The sequence below is a fragment of the Trachurus japonicus genome, chromosome 15 (genome assembly GCF_045865225.1).
Source record: "Trachurus japonicus isolate A0001 chromosome 15, Traja_1.0".
In the NCBI taxonomy this organism is placed as follows: Eukaryota; Metazoa; Chordata; class Actinopteri; order Carangiformes; family Carangidae; genus Trachurus; species Trachurus japonicus.
Genome location: NC_140921.1, coordinates 3143540 through 3160878, shown reverse-complemented (window position 1 = coordinate 3160878; position 17339 = coordinate 3143540). Strand labels below are relative to the sequence as shown.

The window sequence follows — 17339 nt, the reverse complement described above, 5'->3', positions numbered from 1 at the left end:
GCGTGGTGAATGTGCAGGTCACAACTTGTCCACCAGAGCGTTGTGGAGTTGTTGGATTGTGTATTTGATGAGTTTGATGAGGGAAACCAAGAAATCCCATGAGCCTCCGTAGCGTAGCTCTGGGCAGCTCACGGCTCTGCTCCACCATTTGCACCGACACTTAAAGGTAATGAACCTAAAACTATAGGGATTATGGCAATGGGCCAGTTTGTCAAAATGTTGAACTATCCCTTTAATCAGTGTGTGTGTGTGTGTGTGTGTGAGTACCTGGGGTGAAGCGGATGTCAGAGATGGCGTCACGGCGATGATGGAAGCCGACCAGATCCTCCAGCGTGTCTGCGTTCACCACCAGGACGCCGCCGTCGCTCAGACCGACCGCCAGCGCCTTCCCGTCCGGAGAGAAGGCACAGCAGCGCCCGCCTGACACACACACACACACACACACACACACACACACACACACACACCTGCGTCACACTCCTGTTTACCTCAGCACACACACACACACAGGGCTGGCCCTAGGATTTTGGTGGCCCCCTTAACAAGATTTTTGTTTGTGGCCCTGCACTCTAAGCGCAAACACCAAATCACTGGTTGAAACTGAATACAGACGTGTTTATGCCCTCTGAGGTTTGAGGCCATTTTCTCAACTTTTACATATTTTCTTAAATTGATCTTTTTAAGATACTTGCAGATGTAACAATACTCAAGTGTTTTATGTCTAAATATTAGAACCTCCGCTGTAAGCACACTGAGGCCAGTTTGTCCTAGAACACTGTAGAAAGAAATAATTTAGGCCAAATGTTGGAAATTTGAGGTCTGCTTTTTGAAAAAATTTCAAATCCCTTGTGAAAACACTCCTTCAGTCATGAGAATGAACTGTTTTGGTGCTTGAAATAGGATATGAATACAGTAATAGATAAGTGTAGAAAACAAGTCTAAAATGACATTTTGTAAGATTGTTTTTTGAGCACAAATGTTGTCATTCTGCCGTTCTATTTTCACCAAATGTCTCAAATGTGAGATAAAAGAAGCTGAATATTGACTTCACATTACATATAAAGCTCATAGCTGCACGTGCAGACCTCAGGATGTTTAAATGACTTGATGAACCCCGGTACCTTTCTGATCATGTGCCCCCCCCCCCCACCTAACGGCTGTGGCCCTAAACAACCACATAGAGTGTTTATGCCAGGGGCCGGCCCTGCTCACACACACACACACACACACGGTGACAGTGTCTGACCTCTCTTCAGCTTGCGGACGGCGACCATGCGGTGATTGGCCGACGTCTCCCACAGCCTCAGGGTTTTGTCGTCGCTGACGGTGGCACAGATGTGGAGGAGGGGGTGGGGGGCCAGACCCCACACCTCACCCTCCATGTGGCCCTGCACACACACACACACACACACACACACACACACACACACACACAGGAACATGATTGATTGATTGATTGGTCGATCAGTTTGCAGCATGTTTTTCTAATGTTCTTCTGTCTTATATTTGTCTGAGAATCAAAAATACAAATGTTGCATTCACTGTCACTGGGAAACTGGGAAACCAATCGACAGCTGCTGGAACAGAAACATGTTTATCCCCAAAAAATGCCCCCAACACGTCATCAATAATCAATAATCAATGTTGCATACATAAAATATAACAGGGTCTCTGCAGGTTTCACCAGCTCAAATTTAAGACCTTTTAAGACCTTTTTAAGACCATTATGGATGAAATTTAAGACCTATCATGACAAATAAAAAACGTACAAAAGAAATGCGGAGTCACAAAACTAGAAATTGATTGCAATATATAAGTTGCGTGTTAGGCTTGTTTGTAGTTGAAAATACATTCAATAAAGCACAATGAAGTGTCGCAGGAGCATCTAAAGTAAACTATTTGGGGGCACAAAAAGAAATTGGGGAGTGAAATTAAAAATGTTTATGTAACACATTATTTATTTAATTCACTGGCAACCAGCAGGCAGATGGCTTTAAACCTTGAATAATGTTAAGGGTCACACGTGACCCATTTTTACATTGGAGAACAGTAAAAACACCAACACTTCCCCTTTGGCCTGAAATGTGATGACTTCTAAATGTGACCCAGAATAGACAAACATGGAAATATTTCAGCTTCTTTGATCAACAGACACGAGCCACAACCTGTTCTGTATTATGACCAGCACAATATTTGACGTAAATAAATTGGCTTTTGGTCACCCCTATATATTATGGTATTAAATAATGCTTGAATAAATGTGTACTACCGTATTTTCCGGACTATATGTCGCACCTGAGTATTAGTCACATTTATTTTTCAAACATTTAATTAATAGCCGGGTGTCATATAATGACCAGGCTTTGTTTAAAGGCCGGCACCTATAGCGCGCGCTGCTGTTATGCATGCGCGTTTCTCTGTGGTGTGTAGCCTATGTGTGTGTGAGGATGCGGAGATGAATGAAGGCGATCGTCCCAAGGGGGAGGGAGGGAGGGGGGGCGGCGGTGGTGAATATCGCTACTTTTTTTTTTTTTAACACGTTAGTTTAGGCGGCAGCGCTGGAAACCCTGTGATCAGAAACTCTTTATGGACTGTCTGTGAAGACGGACGGGAGTGAAGCCGACCTCTCCTCTGCTTCAGAGAGGGACAGGCCTGCACTGTCGGACCTGGGTCTCTGCTCCGTGTCCGGAGCCCAGTCGGGACCGGAGCAGAGACCGAAGACGGGCCGCAGAACACGCTGTGAAAATACTCTGAATTGACGGAGTGAAGCGCTACGGCGCAACGGAGACAGGTCAGACAGCGCAGCGAGGAGAACAGCACATGAGGAAGATGAAGATGAGCCACTGAATGAGGAGGGATTTAGAAATAAAAGCCGTGCTTCCCTCTTGTGGTCATAGCGTAGGGTTTTTTTTAAAGGTGTACAGAAATGGCCGTTTGTCCTGTTTGTCGCGCCGAGTTGTCACGAGCTGCAACACGAGTTTACCCGAGTAAGGAAAATGAATTTGATTGGTCGTTATCGAGCGGGCGGGATATTCAAAGTTTGGGGCGAGCCCGAGCTCCGTGTGTGTGTGCGTGTGTCAGACGTTTGAATTACGGATTACGGATCCAATATCAGTGGCTAGTGAATCGTGTACAGGCTGACGTATAATCCGTGCGCCTGCATTATCCAATACGAAAAAAAAAAACTACACTAAAATACCACACTTTCATCACGGATTTACTCAAAAATAGAATTTTGCACAAAGTTTGGCCTACATCGTCTGATAGATGAGTTATTACACTAATTTTATGACCCAGAGTGGGCTCAAATTCAATTTTCTTTTCTGTACACCTTTAAAAAAATATATAAGTCGCTTCTGAATATAGGTCGCATGGCCAGCCAAACTAGAAAAAAACCGCGACTTATAGTCCGGAAAATACGGTACATCTTTTTATTTAAAAATGCTCGCCCATGCTGGGCATAAGAAAATTTAAGACCTGTCTAAAATTATTTAAGACTTGAACACACTAATTCAACAAATTTAAGACATTTTAAGGCCTAAAATTTAGATTTTCAAATTTTAGACTTTTTTAGACTTTTTAAGACCCCGCGGATACCCTGTATAAGAACAACTGGTGTATCTGTGACCAGTGTTGGGAGTATTACTTTTAAAATGTATTCCCCTACAGATGCCTCCGTAGCGTAGCTCTGAGCAGCTCACGGCTCTGCTCCGCCGTTCTAAAAATAGCTTGCACCGACAATTAAAGGTAAAGAACCTACTGCTATGACTATAGGGATTATGGCAATAGGCCAATTTGCCAAAAATGTTGAACTATCCCTTTAAACTGTAACTGTAACGGAATACAGTTACTCATATTTTGTATTCTTTGTAATCCATTACTCCCCAACCCTGTCTGTGACTAATATCTGGGTGCAGCCTGACAGTTTGTGATCAATCAAATTAATAGAACTATTCACTTTGCCCTGAGTTTGGTCTGTCAGGCTGCAGCACCTGCAGACAAAACCCAGGGCTAAATAATCAATATATGAAAAGACACATGAAGACAGAAGAGAACAGCGCTCTCTGCTGCACAGACGATCCATATATGATCAATAACGTGTGTTGTAGGGAATTTAGACAAGCTCCACACACACACACACACACACACACACACACACGTACACACACACACACACACACGTCCTTGTTTGCGTCACCACACACCAACAACATCTAAAAGCACTAAAGTGCGTCACACGGGAAAGATAACAACATCACACACACACACACTCCTCAGAGTCCTAACTGAGTGTGTGTGTGTGTGTGTGTGTGTGTGTGTTTCCATGTGTGTGCATGTGTGTGTGCTTGTGTGTGTGCTTATTGATCTGCAGCAGACAGCTCTTCTCACCATGGCAACAGGTGTTGAAGCAGACGACCAGACATTTAAAGAATCCTGGAGATTTTCAGCCTCTCTCTCTCTCACACACACACACACACACACACACACACACACACACACACACACACACACACACACACATGAAAACACACACAAGCACGCACACACACACACAAACACACACACACACACACACAATCCTGATAGTTGTCACTTCAGTGTGTCAGGTTCAAGACTTCCTGTCCGTGAGGCTCTTATTGTGAAGTGACCTCACCTGCAGCTCCTGAACTCATCACGCCAACTTCAGCTCACAGGAGTACTGTTGTTGCTATGGTTACCAGCGGTTCTAACACACACACACAGACACACACACACAGACACACAAAGACACACACAGACACACACAGACACAGACACACACACACACAGACACACACACCTGCACCAGCAGCGTCATGGGTCCGGTCTTGTCGATCTCCAGAACTTCTCCGTTCTTGGTTCCCACCAGGATGTGGCCGTGGCCCAGAGTGATGGCTCTGATGGACGGGTTGTCCTCCAGCAGCAGGCCTGCACACACACACACACACACACACACACACACACAAACACGTACACAAAGACACACACACACACACACACATACACACACACAGATGAAGTGGACGCTGACTTGAACAGGTGTGAGTCCCGGTATGTCCAGGAGGGGGCAGCGTTGGACAGGACACTAGTTTCTCTCCGTTGGTTTGGCTCATTTCTCAAAACAACACGGACAAACCTCCAAATAAACCACTTGGTGACTGTTCACAACAGAATTGAATTTCTCATTGCAAATGTCTCAGCACATCTTTGCAAATGATTAAATACAGCAGTTAGCACATTTTCCAAGTGAGTAGATCTTGTTGATCTAAACTGATTGTTGATTCTCAGTCTGATAGTTTTTCTCTCCAAAACATGTCATGTAAGTCATCACATGCACAATAGTCTGTTCAACTGTCTAAATTAGTCAAGAACATAAAACCATGAATATCATAGATTTATTTACAGCACTGTAGGCTACATATAATTTTCCTTGCTTTTGTTTATGTGTTTATATTACAGTATATTATGATGTTTACATTTTCTTACTCTGATGAATGGAAGTTTTTTTTTTCTTTTTTTTTTTACAGTTTTATACACAATTGTATTCTGTATCTAGACAAAATAAAACTAGTACAGTAACTATTGTGAATGAAGCACAGGGCTCAGACTGAGAGGTGGACATGAGGGACATTTCAATGGACCTCTGCCATATTGACAAAACATTTAAACATTTTGACTTGCAGTGCTCACATGATGCCAAAAGGACGATGCATTTTGGGAGCACACGAGAAAGGAATTTAGTTTTGACACGAGTGAACTGTTTTGAGCTTTTGCAAGTGATCTCTTGTGTTGTGCTGAACTGTAACACTGTTTTACCAAATCATCTTGGAGTTTTGAGAATGTAATTTCTGTTTTAAGAAATGAGCCAACCCAACGGAGAGAAGCTGTAAAACCAGAGTTCAGCCAGTTATTCGACTTAGTTACATATAATAATAAATTATGAGTTACAGTTACTTCTCTCAAAAAGTAATTGAACTACTTTACAAATTACAGCTTCATATATGAATGAATGAATGAATATTTATTTTGGTGTAATGCCACCATTGTGGCCCATCTCATATGGGATTACAAGACACATTTACTGACAAATCAAAAACTAGACAGTCCTTCCTGTTGGTATTACCTGCCACACAAGTGCGACACATAAATAAACAACTTAAGATTACTTTCAGTACTGTATATCTCTCTTTGTCTCATTGCCCAAGCCTTTTCAAGAAACAAAGAAAATGCAAATATTTTCAACTGAAAAAGATGTTTTAGCTTCTCAGCATCATCTAACCACACACATTTGTTATTTTGATCTACCTTACTAAACAATTTTTGTGTTATAAAGTCATAGAAAGGACAGTATAAGTAATCAGTTACTGGGGAAAGTAACTTTTATTTCACACAGGCTGTTAAATCAACTGTCAGAGTTCATCCATCATTGTTTCAATTGTCTGTGGATCAATAAACACAAACAATAGACGTACAGTATTGATTCAGGACGAGGCGGCGAGCTCATTTCTGTCTTTTATCTCCAGGATGTGAACATGACGTCCGTTCTTCCACCGCAGTAAACTTGACCCTGAACGCTCCACCACAATAACTATTAAATCAGTATTCCTTCTCTCTGACTTGTCGTTTGTCATCCGTACCTTTGGATCCCGGCGACAGCGCGGCCCTCTTGATGGCGTAGGTCTTCAGACAGCGGTCGAACATGTCGTCCCACAGCTCCACCACGCCGTCCTTCCCGCCCGTCACGAAGCCCTGAGGGACGAAAAGACAAAAAAAAGAGAGTGTTATCAAATTTTTTTATCACAGTTTAAAGGTATAACATGTAGGAATTCCCCCCATCTAGCGGTGCGGTTGCATATCTGAACGTATTCTTGATGTTGCATTCAGGTGAAATGGGGCAGACGTCAGACAGACAACAGACGCTGCATGTAACAGGATAAACAAGCGTCTATGTAAACAAGTGGTCCGCCAGCACGAGGCAAAACAATACAGGCGTGACAATATGTTGTCATGGTGATGTGGTATTGTTTTACCGTCTTTCTCTGGTGGAGTAAAATGACATCCGGTTGGTTTGCCGACAGCTGTCTGCCTGACTGCACCTGAATGCAACACCAGCGCCTCCGTCCTTCCTCACACTACACAGTGGTGACAGTTTTAACAGGCCGAGCCCACAGCTCCGCTCAGTTTCCATGGTTACCTACGGTCAAGCTGCCACTCAACGTAAAAAAAAATGGCGATGCAACATGGCCGCCTTGGTTCGGTGCGTCGCCCACTTATGTATTTGTAACGACTTGTAACAACTCATTCTAAGGTACCAGAAAGCTTTCATTTGTATGCGGCTGTGATTCCACTTCAGAGAAATACGTTTATGAAAGACAGATTTGATTTTTGCTAATAAAAAAACCGAATAAGTTACATACTGGGGCTTTAAGTGACTGTGATGTTGGCGTCTCCATGGTGACATGAAGATGGAACTACAACAACAAGAGCGACTGAGGGAAAACAGTGAAAACAGTGAATCTGATCCAGGGTAAGTGACTCTGACATTTTTATTTCAAGTTGAATGAAACGAGAGCAAATAGGTTCCTTCATGTTCTCTCACTCACATCCCCTCTCCTCCCCCTCCTCCCCTTCCTCCCCCTTCCTCCCCCCTCCTGACAGGCTTCCCTCCCCCTCAGCCTGAGATCTTCTGATGTGTTTGATGTCAGTCAGTTTCCTCTGAAGACTCAAACACAGTCGACGTCGGGTTGTAAAAAGTCTATTTTTACCCAGACTCAAAAAATCAGCTCAACCTGAACCACGATGGTGATTAAAGCTCCTTCAGAATAAAGGTAGATGTTTGTGTTAAAGCTCCTTCAAAATAAAGGTAGATGTTTGTGTTAAAGCTCCATACAGTATAAAGGTAGATGTTTGTGTTAAAGCTCCATACAGTATAAAGGTAGATGTTTGTATTAAAGCTCCATACAGTATAAAGGTAGATGTTTGTGTTAAAGCTCCATACAGTATAAAGGTAGATGTTTGTGTTAAAGCTCCATACAGTATAAAGGTAGATGTTTGTATTAAAGCTCCATACAGTATAAATGTAGATGTTTGTATTAAAGCTCCATACAGTATAAAGGTAGATGTCCATGTGTAGTGTGATTATAAAGCAGCTCTAGGTTCTATATTAATACTGTGAAAGTATCAAAGCCTCAGTCCACAGAGAAATGCACACAGCCTGTATTCAGAAACTGAGCCTTAAAACCAGCCGTCAGGACTTCCTGTCACTTTGTGATGTCACAACTAAGCCCCGCCCCCTCACCACCACCTGGACCCACCATCCATCCAACAACAACTTGCAGGATTTGGTTTCTCTGAGTGTTTTATTCTGAAATCTGCTCTATTTTTTTATTGGATCTCTTTAGAGAACATTCAGCCAATCAGAAGAGAGACTCAGAGCCTCTTCCTCTCTTCTGATTGGCTGACACCGACCTGTTGTTACTGGAGCTCCAGAGAGAAGCTGAGAGAGAGAGAGGAGATGGAAAACTAACACTGAGATGGTTTTTAGATCAACCCTTCAAAATAAAACAGAGAGGAAGAAGAAGAAATTATGGGATGTCAAGGTGATAATCTGCATTTTAACAAGGTAAAAGTGGAATTTATATTTTAATATCAGTATATTAATATGAAGTCAGGTGTTTATATGCCGACTGGTGCAGGAAGTGGAATCGAGTTATTCAAATGACAGAATGGAGAGAGGAACAGAGAGATGAGGTTTTTGTTAAATCCACACAGTCTCCTGGTGGTTTTTCATTGGCTCGTGAGTCTGAAAATCCTGTTACATAAAGAAGAGAGACAGAGTCACAGTGAATGGAGAGAGAGAGAGAGATAGAGAGAGAGAAAGAGAGAGAGAGAGAGAGAGAGAGAGAAGCAGATGGAAGAGGAACGAGCAGAAAAAAATGTAAATCTACTACACGTCTGCTCACTCCTACATTCAGGTTTTTAGCCGATGTTCTTGTTCAACATGACTAACAGTGGAGTAGGAACACACACACACACACAAACACACACACACATACACACACACAGCTGACAGAACGTAAAGGGCCCGTGAGTGGGAGGACGATCGTCTGGAGAACTGATCACACTGTTTAATCAAAAACCTGTTTTCATCTCAACACTGTACTTAGTCAACACACACACACACTGAATACACACACACACACACACACACACACACACACACTGAACACACACACACAGCTCTGATGCCCAGGTGACCTCCATGCGCCGTTGAATTTCATCCAGAATAAATAAAAGCTGCTGCTCTCAGTGGATTAATGAGGTCGGACCAGTGGTGTAGTCTATGTGATACTCAGGTATACTCAGTATACCCAGTACAACAAAACTATCTAACTAAAGTAAATGTCAATGGTTCTCAAAGTGGGAGGGTTGACAGGGTTCAAGGGGGTCCACAACTTTTTCTTGAAATTTTACCACTTTTTCCTAGAATTTTTTAACTTTTTTTTTTTTTCCTAGATTTTTGTTGAGAAATTTTTACCAGTTTCTTCTCAATTTTTCTTTTTTACTTATTATTCTTTTCAAGAAATTTTACCCCTTTGTATTGTTGTTTGCCCCCTTTTTTTTCCGAGAGAAATTGTACCACATTTTTCTAAAAATGTTTGCGAAATCGTACCCCTTTTTTTCAATTTAAAAAAAAACGTTTTACTTTTCTTTTCTTTGTTTTTCTTTTAGAAATTTTACCACTTTTTTCGAAAAAAATCTTGAACTTTTTTTTTTTTTTTTTTAAAGCAGAAGTAAGCAATATATTTGTGTTAATATAAGTCTTAAATAGTTCTATCTTCCGACAGCAATCACTTACATAGAGTGTTTGGTCCGAAACACGGGTCTGTCAGTCACTCTGCTCTGCTCTGAGCCCAGGAGAAAACTTTTCTCGTATCCTACAGTTTTTATCCAATGAGGAGAGAGAACGGCATGCAGGGCTGTGTGTGCAGCCAAGGGATGCGCGTGAATGTGGTGACGTAGGGACGAGGACTGTTATGGTGCGTTCAAGGCAGCCCGTAACTCGTGTTTTTCCGACCTGTGAAGTTGTACCAGTTCGATCTGGTACGAGTTCACGGGTCAGAAGTTACGAGTGGCCGTTATAGTGACTTTCACAGGTAAAACAGGTCGGAAAAACACGAGTGGGTTGCCTGGAACGCTACAAAATTGTAAGTTGTGACTTGAAGCTGTAATTTACGGTTTCAAAAGCTGGCCTGGAACGCAGCATTAGCCAAAATGACCGGATCGTTTACTTCTGCTTTAAATCTTACCTCTTTTTTCCAGAGATTTCTCTATAATCTTTCAAAAATGTACGCCTAATTTAAACGTACATTGATTGACTCCTCCTCACCTTGTCCAGGGAGAACATGGCGAACACCGGCCCGTCGTGAGCCTTCACCGTCTTCAGCAGCAGCGGCTCCTTCCAGATGTAAACGTCCCCGGTGGCGGCGCCGGTGAACACCAGCGCCTCGCTGCGGCCGTAGCACACCGACATCATGGTCTCCGGCCGGCCCACGCTCCTGAACGCACCGCGCCTGTAGGTCAGACCGCCACCTGGAGGACGGAGACAGAGACGGAGAGCCAATCAGACGGAGCTTTATCAAACTACATGGATATTTAAAAGCACAGTTCAGAAGCCGACTACTAAAGTCTCCCATTTCTCAGGCGTCTTTGAACGCCTCCATCATTCATTTCAAAGCAGCTTAAATCAGATTTAAGATACAAAAGCATAAAATATAGTATGAAATTAATTTTTAATTATGGCTTATGGCTCACAGTGCATTTTTGACTTAAAGGAATAGTTCAACATTCTGGCAAATAGGCCCATTGCCATAATCCCTATAGTTTTATAGTTAATTGTGTATTTGATGAGTTTGATGAGGGAAACCAAGAAATCCCATGAGCCTCCGTAGCGTAGCTCTGAGCAGCTCACGGCTCTGCTCCGCCGTTCTAAAAACAGCTTGCACCGACAATTAAAGGTAACGAACCTACTGCTGTGACTATAGGGGTTATGGCAATGGGCCAATTTGCCAAAAATGTTGAACTATCCCTTTAATTAATTTGTTACTGAACAACTGCATCCACAAGAATAAAACATACACACATTTACTCCCAGATAATCCAAATATGGTCAAAGAGGAGGAGGAGGCCACTCTAGTGGTGAGGAGAGGAACTGCAGGTTTGATGCTTCACGGACCAATTATTTCATTTTGTTTTATTTTTTGTCTTCATCAATCAAAAAATGTCACTTTCTTTCAACTCCTCTCATCCCTCACTTAGATTTGTTTTTTTGTTTTTTCAGGTCATTGAATTCCACAGATGTTACAGACGGGACTCATTAGAGTCATTTAAACTTTCATTGTCTCCTCTGGGACACCGTCTGCTGCAGAAGCAAAATAATAAATAAATAAAAAATAAAAAAGGTCAAAGAAGGACACAATGGAATTTAAACATCTGTAACGACGGTGGGGGAAGTGAACGCAACACAAACAGCACCAGAAAAGTTGTTGCCGTGTTCACGACGTTGTTGCAGTTTTACCTGCGTGCTGCCAGAACTTGATGTGTTTGATTCCCACGGTGACCAGTTTGTCCATCAGCAGCGGATTACACTTCACAACGAAGATCTTCTCCCTGTGGCCGCTGCAGGAGAGACGAGACGCCATTAGAGCCAGAGATGGACAGAGTACTCCACCCCCAGCTCAGTCGACATGTTACTCGAATAAGAGTAAAAAAAGTACTTGCTTTTAAAGGTACTTAACTCATTGAGTGCCAACCACGTAATTTCTTGTTTTTCGTTCCCATGCGTTGAGTGCCAAAAACGAGATTTTACGTTTTTTGCTTTTTTTTTAAATTGTGAAAATAGACACTTTAACACACCTGATGTGTAAATTTGGGGACTCTACGACGAGCAGAACTGAAATCTAGATGACGATTAAAGTCTCATGACAGCTCATAATCTTAGAAACATGTAGAAACAAACGGTTTGTGGCCATTTGAAGCAGAAAGTTTCACCTTTCAAATGAGCCACAGTATGTGTTGGTGGCAATAATATAGAATACACTGTGGCTCTACAAAAATCGTCAAAAATGGTCTAAATTGCCGGTACACTTGACTAAAACTTTGGAAAGGAGCGCGGCACTCAATGAGTTAATTATCCAAAAGTACATGCTTTTAAATTTACTTAACGTAAAAAGTAAAAGTAAGAGTAAATTTCTTATTTTTCACATCAATGAATTACTACATTTTTTTCTAAATTAATTTAAGGAGCTTTTAACTCTTGTTTCTGAGAACTTTGGTGGTATCCTTATGGGGAGGGATGACGTATTTCCGCTTTTACGTAGATCCCAGTGGAGAACTGCACTGTGATAGGTTTCCTTCTAGGGCTGCCCCCAAATAGTCGACCAAGCACTGGTCGACCAAAAAATCATTAGCCGACCAAAATTTCATTAGTCGATTGGTCGCAGGAAAAAACAACAACATTTGGAGTTGTGTCTTGTCAAAATTAAGTCAAAATCAATGACTGAACTGTATGTGAAAGGCTATGGGGCTTTTATTTTGAAGGGCAAAATAGTCGACTAATCGCCATAAGTGACGACTACTGGTCGACCAACAAAATCACAGCTTGTGTCCAATAGTATTTTAGAAAAAAAACAAAAAAACATAGAGCAGACCTGAAAGTAACCAGTACTTTTCAGCCTTCCTAGAAATTAATTCGAGTAAAAATAAAAATATTTGTCTTGGAAATGTATTCAAGTAAGAGTAATAAGTACCAAAGAAATCTAATACTCAAGTAAAGTACAAATCATCTGGATATGTAGGCTACTTAAATACAGTACTCGAGTAAATTTACTCCGTTACTGTTCACCACTGGTTAGAACAGCCGGTCTCTGACCCCTCTGGGCCACCGTAGCCCGTTAGAACAGCCGGTCTCTGACCCCTCTGGGCCACCGTAGCCCGTTAGAACAGCCGGTCTCTGACCCCTCTGGGCCACCGTAGCCCACGGTCAAACCGTCCTCTTAAAACCACAGCCGGTTCTAACACCTAACAGTTGTTGTTCCGTGTCGAGAGCTTTTTAAAATAAAATCTGTGATTTTCTCATTATTCACAGATCCGCCGCCTCCTCCGATCTGCCCACACGCGCTGTCAATAAGACGACTGATAACCTTGGTTACTACGGCAACTGTGGATGACAGAGGAGCAGCTTTGTGGAGACGATGACTGAAGAAGCAGAGGTACAACACAAGTACTACAGATACACCGGTAGTACAGTAGTTTTCACAGTACTAGCTGCAGTATTTTCACAATACTAGTTGCAGCACTTTTGCAGTATTAGTTGCAGTACTAGTTTCAGTACTTTGACAGTACTAGTTGCAGTACTTTGACAGTACTAGTAGTAGTACTAGTTAGTACCTGGCTGTAGCCAGCTTCTCTCCTCTCTTCCAGTCACAGTACTAGTAGTAGTACTAGTTAGTACCTGGCTGTAGCTAGAGCACTGGAAAAGAGAGTAACGACACCACCATTGACTCCCGTGGTAAGGGTTTAAGGGTTTAAGGGTTTAAGGGTTTAAGGGTTTAAGGGTTTAAGGGTTTTGCGCCCCTAGTGGCAGGATATGGGTATTGCAAAAGTGCCCAGAAAACTCATTCACTCCAATGTATGTGTGTTGCCCACTGGCTTGTAAATTGATGAAAACGGCCGTGTTTTTGTTTTTAGGTGTCTTGGTCATATCAGATTATACGTATAATTTGTTTATTACAAAATGTAGATTGAAACATTAATGTAGACAACTGTTTTTTGTTTTTTTACTCGTTTATGTGTTAATGTTTATTTGTAAAGGGTCCTCAATGATGCTATTAACGTGGGTGATCTATAAATGTCCTTAAATTATTGAAAACACCACACTTGCTCATTCACCAACAATGCAGAGTTGTCAGTTGGGCGCTTTTGCAAAACCCATATTCCTCCACCAGGAGGCGCTTCCATTGGACCAATGCGTGTCGTTACTCTCTTTTCCAGTGCTCTAGCTGTAGCCAGCTTCTCTCCTCTCTTCCAGTCACAGTACTAGTAGTAGTAGTAGTAGTACTAGTAGTAGTAGTAGTACTACTAGTAGTACTAGTTAGTACCTGGCTGTAGCCAGCTTCTCTCCTCTCTTCCAGTCCCACACGACGATCGAGTGTCCGTCATCGATTCCGACTGAGACCAAACTTTTCCCGTCGGCTGAAGACGAAACAGAAAAAACTTTATTTATGTCACATCAAAGGTTCAAATAAACTTTATTGTTCACGCTCGTCGTGTGCGATGCGTTCAGGGACGCTCCGTTCACCTGAGAAGTCCAGCGCACACACTCCCCTCTGGTGGAAACCTCTGAGCAGCGACAGACACTTCATGGTCTGGACGTCCCACACGTGGACGGACGGGTCCCTCCCCACCTGCACACAGAGGCCCCGCCCACTCATGATGTCACGCTGTTGAGGTAAGGTGAGGCTCCAGGTGTGTGTGTGTGTGTACCTGTCCCGTAGCAGCGTAGTCCTTCAGCGGGTGGATGCTGAGGCTCAGGATGTCGTCGTCGTGGCCGAGGTAGAAGCGCTGACTGTGCAGCGGTCGGTTGTAGACGACGCCCACCGCCGCCACGTGGTACAGCACCTCCCCCCCCTGAGTGTAGAACAGGTTGTTCCTGCAGTCGTAACCACGGTAACTGCACACACACACACACACACACACACACACACACACTGGATCTTAAAGGGATAGTTCAACATTTTGGCAAATTGGCCCATTGCCATAACACCTATAGTCATAGCAGTAGGTTCGTTACCTTTAATTGTCGGTGCAAGCTATTTTTAGAACGGCGGAGCAGAGCCGTGAGCTGCTCAGAGCTACGCTACGGAGGCTCATGGGATTTCTTGGTTTCCCCTCATCAAACTCAAATACACAATCCAACAACTCCACAACACTCTGGTGGACAAGTTGTGACCTGCACATTCACCACGCTATGAGATAATAACACAACGTTACCACACAGAGTTGTTTTAGAGGGAAATACAAAGACTGTTGATGAAAAACTGTCCCTGAAGGCAACACGCATCAGTGGTTTTACATGAATTTCCCTCTAAAACAACTCTGTGTGGTAACGTTGTGTTATTATCTCATAACGTGGTGAATGTGCAGGTCACAACTTGTCCACCAGAGCGTTGTGGAGTTGTTGGATTGTGTATTTGATGAGTTTGATGAGGGAAACCAAGAAATCCCATAATGAGCCTCCGTAGCGTAGCTCTGAGCAGCTCACGGCTCTGCTCCGTCGTTCTAAAAATAGCTTGCACCGACAATTAAAGGTAACGAACCTACTGCTATGACTATAGGGATTATGGCAATGGGCCAATTTGCCAAAATGTTTAACTATCCCTTTAACCATTACTCTTAACCCAATTTAAACCTAATTATATCCAAGTCTTAACCCTCAAACAGCCCTTGGAAAAAGTGAGGACCGGCCAAAATGTCCTCACTTCCCAAAAATGTCCTCACTCTGTTGGTTAAAAACTCTTCGGTCCTCACAACGTAGTAAGTACAAGAACACACACAGACTGTGACTTGTTACCCGTGGACAAACTGCAGGCGGAGGCCCTGGTCTGGTCCTCTCTGTCTCTTCAGAGATCCGACCTGCTGCTTCTTCTCTCTGCTCTGTTGTCGTAGCTGAGGCAGGTCCTCCTTATACACCTGCACGCACAATATTTGTGTGCAAGAAGAAGAAGAAATGTTGAGCACATGCGTGTGATATTGAAGTACACATTTTGAAAGAAAGCAGCAGACATCTCAGTGCGAGCACAAAATGTGAGCATGAGGAGAATAAATCTGAGCACGTGAAGGAGCTGTGTCACTGAAAAGGAATGAAATCATGCTCTCAAACTGAAAATCTATGCGCTTGATTAAAGACAGGATGATTATTCCATACAGTCCCTCGAGTTCACTAAACTGAACTAGGGAAATCTGCTTTTCGTTTTTGTGCACCAACCACACGGAACCATCTTCAATCAAACATACTCATGATTGACACTCTCATTCCTCCAGGACATTTTAAGACATTGCTCTCAAACCACCTCACTCCTGTGTGCATCTGCTCTACGGAGCACCGAGCAGCTATTGTCTCCAAATGTTTTGACTTTGTCTCAACTCAAATTGTTTGATTTGTGTTTTTATGTTGTTGTACCTAGACATCATTGCAAATTAGGGAAACCTCGATGATTTTCGAGGCTTAAAGGGACATTGTGTAACTTCTCCTCTTATCTATTCAGGAAAATCGATTATTTCATTCAAAAGTCTGTTTTTCCAGTTTTTCCATTAATCAGTAATAGTCCAGTCATTTTATGAGAAAAGGTTAAACAAATTGCAACAGAAGCAAACTCATTAGGGTCCGGGCAGCGCAGCGCAGCTCCTAGGAATTCTTCTTCTTCTTCTTTCTTTCTTTCTTCTTCTTCCAAGGAAGTCATACTTCCCATGGGCGAAAACTCACCAAACTTTGCACAAAGGTTCAGTCCCATGCCAGATTCACTCAACTCCAAGGACATGTGCCCCCCCCTCCCAGGGGGGGCACAATAAGCGTTTAAATTTAAAAATTTTAAAAATTCCTACCAAACCAACGGTAGATGCTACAGTGTTGAAACTTCACCACAATGTCGCCTCAATACTGCTGAAACTTTTGTCAACTTAAACTTATTACAAATTATGAAGTCCATCACTCTGTTTTTTTCAATAACTGTAAAACTTTTAAAATGTATCTCCTCCCACAATTTTTGCTCAATTGACACCAAACTTGCTACAGAGCATCTCCAGACCGTCCTCCACAAAACTTGTTTCTCGGATTTTTGATTAAGCAAAAATTGAGCCTACAGTGCATGAAAACGTTTGACTGTAAACAGTACTATAAACATATACCATCAAATTCTTGCTAAATACATTTTCAAACTTCCTGAAAAAAAATGAGAATATTCTGGAGTCATGGTTGATGAAGTTTGGCAAATATCAGAATTTTAATTCAAAAACTGAATTTTCTAGAACATTTTGAATTCTGCTCTCATGGGAACAACTGCAGTCAATGTGAGACTGGAATTTATAAACATCATATTTTCTCTTATGAAGCAAAACACTTATCATTAAAAACAAATCACCAACATTTCCATGCTGTCAAGATGCAATTTATGTATTATCAGGTTTTTGTTTAGATGACTGAATTATTGACATTTTGACCATTTCATCACAACAGCTGCCCGGGCACTGACTCACCTGAGTGG

The 17339-nt window shown here is 42.5% G+C and overlaps 1 protein-coding gene across 4 annotated transcripts in view; it reads right to left on the bottom strand.

Moving 5' to 3' along the window:
- LOC146973022 (echinoderm microtubule-associated protein-like 6) overlaps positions 1–17339 on the bottom strand; it is an 88444-nt gene that overhangs the window by 23754 nt on the left and 47351 nt on the right. For all 4 annotated transcript variants that reach the window (XM_085799244.1, XM_085799246.1, XM_085799245.1 and 1 more), the window contains exons 15-24: positions 15650–15768; positions 14563–14749; positions 14378–14483; positions 14178–14271; positions 11597–11697; positions 10409–10611; positions 6657–6768; positions 4820–4947; positions 1247–1388; positions 268–420 (exon numbers count right to left, since the gene is read on the bottom strand). In XM_085799244.1, the coding sequence (XP_085655370.1) occupies positions 268–420; positions 1247–1388; positions 4820–4947; positions 6657–6768; positions 10409–10611; positions 11597–11697; positions 14178–14271; positions 14378–14483; positions 14563–14749; positions 15650–15768 (1345 nt within the window). The remainder of the gene's footprint in view (positions 1–267; positions 421–1246; positions 1389–4819; positions 4948–6656; positions 6769–10408; positions 10612–11596; positions 11698–14177; positions 14272–14377; positions 14484–14562; positions 14750–15649; positions 15769–17339) is intronic.